The 5,864-nt window shown below is 64.2% G+C and overlaps 1 protein-coding gene across 4 annotated transcripts in view; it reads right to left on the minus strand.

The window, feature by feature from the left end:
* Positions 1 to 6: 6 nt before the first annotated feature.
* SYNPO (synaptopodin) overlaps positions 7 to 5,864 on the minus strand; it is a 42,459-nt gene continuing 36,601 nt past the window's right edge. For all 4 annotated transcript variants that reach the window (XM_025200943.1, XM_025200945.1, XM_025200944.1 and 1 more), the window contains one exon: positions 7 to 3,180. In XM_025200943.1, the coding sequence (XP_025056728.1) occupies positions 2,338 to 3,180 (843 nt within the window). In that variant the 3' untranslated portion in view covers positions 7 to 2,337. The remainder of the gene's footprint in view (positions 3,181 to 5,864) is intronic.

A 5,864-nucleotide genomic window follows, 5' to 3' on the forward strand; every position in this document is an offset into this window, starting at 1 on the left:
GGGCCTGTACCTGGAGAGGCTGGCGAGGGGTTTCTGCAGGGAGCACGGCTGCCAGGGGGGTTCCCTGTGGTGCAGGGGCTAGTTTTACCCCTCCCAGCATTTGTGTTGACCCAGCGCAGGGGCCAGGGCAGCACTGGTTGGTAGGAGGACGATGCCAGGCCGGCCTTGGCATCAGTGGCTGCGTCTCTCCTGTGTGAGTGCGCCCATGCTCCTGGAAAAAAGCACTGTCCTAGCCTCCTCATCCCCACGCCACCAGTGGGGACATGTGGCTTCTAGCCCCTCAGCTCCGCTCCCTTCCCAAGTCCCAACAGCTCACCCCAGCTCCTGCTCCTGGACAGCAAAGCTCCCTCTGCCTTGAGGATCCATATTCACCCAGGACATTTCCAAGAAACCCAACCGCCCATGGAACAAGATCTGGGCCAGTATCCTGCTGCCTTGCTTGTCGGCGTGGGATGGAGAAGTGAACCCCCTCACATGTTTCTCCTGTTTTCTTCTTCTCTGACACTACAGGGAAAACAGTGAAGGCAGCAAAGCCTTCTCCAGGCCAGCGGGGTGGAAAGAGCCATTTCTTCCCCTTAAAGAATTGTGCTTGGCCGGAAACGTTGGACCTGCGGTGCTCGAGGACTCAAGCAATTCCCCCAGCTCAGCTCCTGGGGGTCCACTGGGTCCCACCCCCCATACACGCATTTCCAGGGGGTGAGGACACCCGATGGGACCTGCTTTCCCTGCCTGTCACCCTGCATGGATCACAACAGATACCGAGACCTTGTATGTGATGCCCCTGCCTCTCACAAAGCCATGATGTCCTGCTTCACTGGCGGAGGCCTGGGGGGGGTCCTGGGTGCAGCCTGGCTGGGTGCAAGGGATGCATATGCATTCACTGGGATAGGTCTGGACCCAGGATATCCTCAGTCTCCAACGAGCCCATGTGCTGTCCCTGGTGCCTGTGCAGCCAAGTCTGTGTGCCAGGGCAGCAGCTGGGGCAGGGAGGTCAGGAGGACGTGGCCCCTACCCCACCTGGGGCAGGGCTGGGGAAGGCAGCAGGCTCTGTGCAGGTGAGGACGGAGCCGCCGGCACCCGGGATCACGGTGGAGGGGCGCTGACTCCTGCCTTTAAAGGTTAGGGTGACAAAAATAGCCAGAGCTAAGGAGCACCTGATGTGCCCTGTGCTCCCTGCCAATCACACCGCGGGCTGCGAGCCACGAGAGCGAGGTGAGCTGGTGGGGGGCGAGGACACCCCCCGGGAACCCCCAAGGTGACCTTCTCTAGGGGCCTCATAGCTGGCCAGCTCCTCCGCCTCCCCTGCGCCCTGGGCTCCTTCCCAGTGGTCTCCAAAGTCCCTGGAGTCCAGCGAGTGCAGGTCAAGGGCAGCGGGGAGAGACAGTGAGTCCTGTCTTGGCCAGGACCATGTCACCGAGAGGTCCAGCTCTTTCACCCTGCAGGGCGAAGGATCCTCTGCTCCCAGCCACCCGGCCTCTCTTCCCTCCACGTGGGTTAGAGTCACTGGTGCCCAGAAGGGAGCTATGGCCCAAGGGGTCAGTGCATGCCCGATGCAGCTACAAATCTCCCAGCCTCGCTGGGGTCTGGAGTGGGCGCCGGCTGGGGGAGCTGGCAGCAGCAGGATGGGGAGGGTGCAGTCCACATGCCCTATGCCCACATCACGGGGCCACGGGCATCTCTGGGACCACATAGCTCTCCGCAGCAGTACGGAGAAGCCGCGTCTCCAGAGCAGGTCGGGAGCAGAGCATGAGTCCTGCAGCTCCCGGGAGAGGCAGTGGGGCCATCTTGACCTCAGCTCTGTGCTCCAGGCACGCACCAGGCTCCCAGCTGCCGGGGAAAGAGCCAGGCCCAGGGGGCCAGAGCACACAGCAGCCTTCATCCAGGGCACAGCCAGGCAGGGAGCTGGAAAGGTCGGGACTGGCAGGCTGCATTAGGCAGGGCAGTCTCAGCACCCCTGGGGGCTGGTGCCTTCTCCCTGGGGTCTGCCAGGCACAAGCAAACCCAGTCCGGGGTTCTCCAGTCCCACTCAGGCTCAGCCACTATTGCTGGCTCCGATCAACATCCAGGAGAACAAACCACATGCCGGAGCAGCTCTGCGGAGGGGTTGCATGGAGCCAGCGAGGTCCTGGGGCTGGCGGTCGTGAGCCAACAGGTCTGTCCTGCCTGGGGATGAGGTCTCTGCCTTGGTCGAAGCCTCCAGCAAGCAGCAGGCCGGGAGAGAGGTGCTGAAAGGGGTCAGTTTGCTGGGTACGGCCCCGCCAACCCCATTTCCCCACCTGGGCTCGGTCGCCAGGTCTCTGTGCTCTGCAGCTCCATCCTCCCCCGCCCTCCCCCAGCCTAGGAGGTGCAGGGAGCCTCGGAGGGCAAGCTCGCCCGCTTCAGCCGCAGGCTCCCGTTCCAGCCCCGCGGGCAGATGTTGAAGCTGCGGATGCCGGGGGACTTGGCCCCGGAGTCTTCCGAGTCGAGGGAGACGTCGGAGTCCGTCGGCGAGCGCGAGGCGTAGGGTTTTGCGGGGGACCGCGTCCCCACCGGGGGGGTCTTGAAGAGCAGAGAGGAGGCAGCTAGGCTCCCAGGGCTGGGGCAAGCAGAGGTGCTGGCTGGGAGCCCCCCGGCATTGGGGGCAGGCACGAAGACCCTGTGGCCGTCCGTCCACGCGGCTTTGGGAGCCGGCAGGGAGTTCCCGTGGCTGCTGGACGCGCCAGCCCTGGCACCGTGGGCTGCTCTCGGGGACTGAAGTGGGCTCCGTTCGGTCGGGGACCAGGCCCCCGGGGACCCGGTGCTGGCCTGTCTGGGTCCCTCCAGCCTCAGGGATTGCAGCGGGCTCGGGCAGGGGCTGCCGGTGCTCCTGGTGGGAGGCGTGAAGGGCTGGATGCCCTCGGTGCCCGGCGCTTTGGGCGACGAGCTCTTCCTGCGGGCAGCATTGATGATGTTCCTCGCCAGGCGTGCTTGCATTTGCCGGCTGGCCTTGAGGTCGGGCTCCTGCCGCAGCGGGGACAGGGACCTGTCACTCCAAGCCGGCGAGATGGGGGGAGGCGGGGGGCTGGCGACGTGGCGGAGCTCGGCCAAGCTCTCCTCGGGCTCTGGTAGCAGGGTCGGGCTCAGCCAGCCGTCGAGGCTGCCCATGCGGGGCACGAACCGTGGCGTGCAGGTGGGGGAGGTGGGGAGGGAGCTGCGTCGGTCCTGCAGAGGGAAGGGAGAGTGCATTAGTGTCCCGCAGCCCAAGGGCCATCCCATGGAGGGCCACATGGGTTGTGAAAGGGCTCGTGCAAGGCCAGCGTGGGACCAGCTGTGCTGCACAGAGGCTCACAGGGCACCATGCTGCTCATTCAGTGGTGGTGGGAAGCAGGCGCCTGGGCTCGGAGCGGTCCCTGCACCCTGCCAGCGGAGGGATGTGCTGCCCTACCCGCCTCCTGCCCACGCTGGGAGATGCTGCAATGTCTCCTGAGCTGGTTTGAGGTCTCCGAGGCGGAGGCAGCACTAGCCTCATGCAACCCTCCCTCGTGCCGAGATGCACAGCAAGCGGGAGAGTCTCCAGGCACTGCCTGCCCAGGGGAACTCCGGGAGCAGGCCCGGGCGTGCTCGGCCTTCGCAGGCACCCACCCTGGCTCGGCAGCTGGTGCTTCCTGCGGCAGAGAGCTCAGGAATGCGCCCGATGGGAGCTCTCTGCAGCAGCCGGCACCAGGGAGCGGCCTTGGCTGCCCCCACGGCAGCTGCTGCCTCCAGAGCCCGGTAGTGACTGCTGGGCGCCTGGCTGGGCGTGTGTGGGCCCGGGCACTCTGGGCATCTACCACAGCTGTGTCAAGGGTTTCAACCCAGTCCCATCCATGCTCACTTGTTTCTGCCACCTGCATGGTCCAAAAGCAGAACCATGTATTGGTGCCCAGGACCCCAGGCTGAGCTGCGTGGGGGAAAGCTCGTGACACCGCAAAACACAGCCCAGAACAGAGTCGTTGCCCCGTGTCCCAGAACAGGAGCCACGCGGGGCCAAACCTTGCAACCAGGCTGTCCTGGCATGCCAGCCCCTGTTTTAGTTGGCACCCAGCTGGAGGGCACAGACCCACAGCGAGGGCCACCTCATGGCACGAGGCCGAGCCCCTCTTGGGGGGCACCTGATAGTTGGGATAATCCCTTTGCAAAGTACGCCTGGGAAATAGCACCCGGAAAAGCAACTTGTCACCAGAGTGGGTGTGTACTAGATAGATAGATAGATAGATAGATAGATAGGATAGTGGCTGGGAGATGGGCTCAACACTCGTGTGCTCTTTCGGTAACCCTTGCCAGGGCCTTTGGGGGAGCAGAGTAGGCTCCTTCCAGGACATGCAAAGTCCATCTCAAAGTCCCTCCCGCCCAGCCCTACTGCCTGGGGTGGCAGGTGGAGGAGGGGAAGGGGCAGGTCAGCCCCTGGAGCAAGGACCAGCATCCTTCTGCATGGGCACAGCGCTCACCACGCCAGGCCCTGGCTGCAAGCTGCTCTCACACACTGGGAAGGATGCGGCCCAGCCTGTTTGTGCTGCTGGAGGAGCCCGGAGAGGAAAGCACAGAGACAGAGCGGAGGTGGCAGAGGAGTGTATTATCGAGCAGGGAAGTTACAGCACTGTCACAGAGAAGGTGGCCTAAGAGACCTTTGCCTGCTTCCTGCCGAGGGTTACTGCTGTTTCCATCAGGTTTCCAATCCACAGGCCAGGCAGGGAAAGCCCCGGCCACCCCTCCACCTGCTTCGTCTCTCTGGTATCTCTCAGTGTCAGGATATCCAGCAGGTTGCTCCCAGACCCTCTCTAGGAAGAGCCGCCAGCCAGCGCATCCCCAACTAGAGCCATGATCTAACTAGGAAATGAGATCTGCCCAGGTGCTGCCGCCCCGTCTAGCTGGCGAGCATCTCTGGGACACCGCTCTGCCTGGCGAGCCTCGGGGCCAGCTCCCCCACATGGGGCTACGAGCTGAGCTCGGTGGGGACTTGCATCCCACCGCAGGGGAAGGTCCCCAGGTCCCCTGCACTCATGGCTGGGGCCTCGGGACATGGAGAGCAGGCTCCTAATGTCTCCTGCCAGCCGGGCTGTGAGCAGAATGGGTCACGGAGAAGCCCACATGCATCATGCCCTTGCCCCCTTTGCTCCCTGCACTAGGGCCATCAAGCCCTCCCCAGCTGGGGGGCCAGCGCTGCAGCCCTCACCCCGATGGAGGGGCACAAGGGGAACAAGCATCCTCCCCTCCACACCGTGCCTCTCACAAATCCCCAGCCTGGCTCCCAGGGGACACAGCCGGATGGGGCCCAGACTCGGCCGTCTGTCCATACTCTGCCTACGCGCATGCCCACAGCCCCTGGCCTGCAAAGCTCCCACCGGGGGCACCTGCGTGAGAACAGCACAATCCCGCCCCATGCTCCTACACGTCCTTTCTCGGCTCAGCGGTTCCCAATTACAGGGCAAGCGAAGCAGGCCCGGTAATTACCGTGTACGGCAGCACATCCTCGTTTTGCCCTGCCGCAGGAAGTCCCCTTCTGCCATGCGTCCCCGACACTGATTTACTGCCAGCCATTGTCTGGCCCCGGGAGCGCTGACAGCGGCGGGACGGGGCGGCAGCTGAGCCGGCCGGATCCCAGGGAGACAAAAGAGCAGACGGCCACCTTCGGGCGAGCTGGCGGCTGGAACCGCACACGGCCGTTTCACGAGCAACTCGCCTTACCGAGCCTGGCGGAGCCGGGCACCGAGGGGCTATAAAGTGCAAGGGGGCTGTTTCACAGGTTGTCTTTCCCTCGGCCTGCTGCTTTTACGGGACGGCCCTTGGCCTCTGTCGTACCCTGGATGGTTTATTAGCAGCTAGCCAGCGCCAGCCCGGCCTAACACACCTTGCAACGGCGCTTTCCT

The sequence above is a fragment of the Alligator sinensis genome, unplaced genomic scaffold, assembly GCF_000455745.1.
Source record: "Alligator sinensis unplaced genomic scaffold, ASM45574v1 scaffold550_1, whole genome shotgun sequence".
Lineage (NCBI taxonomy): Eukaryota > Metazoa > Chordata > Crocodylia > Alligatoridae > Alligator > Alligator sinensis.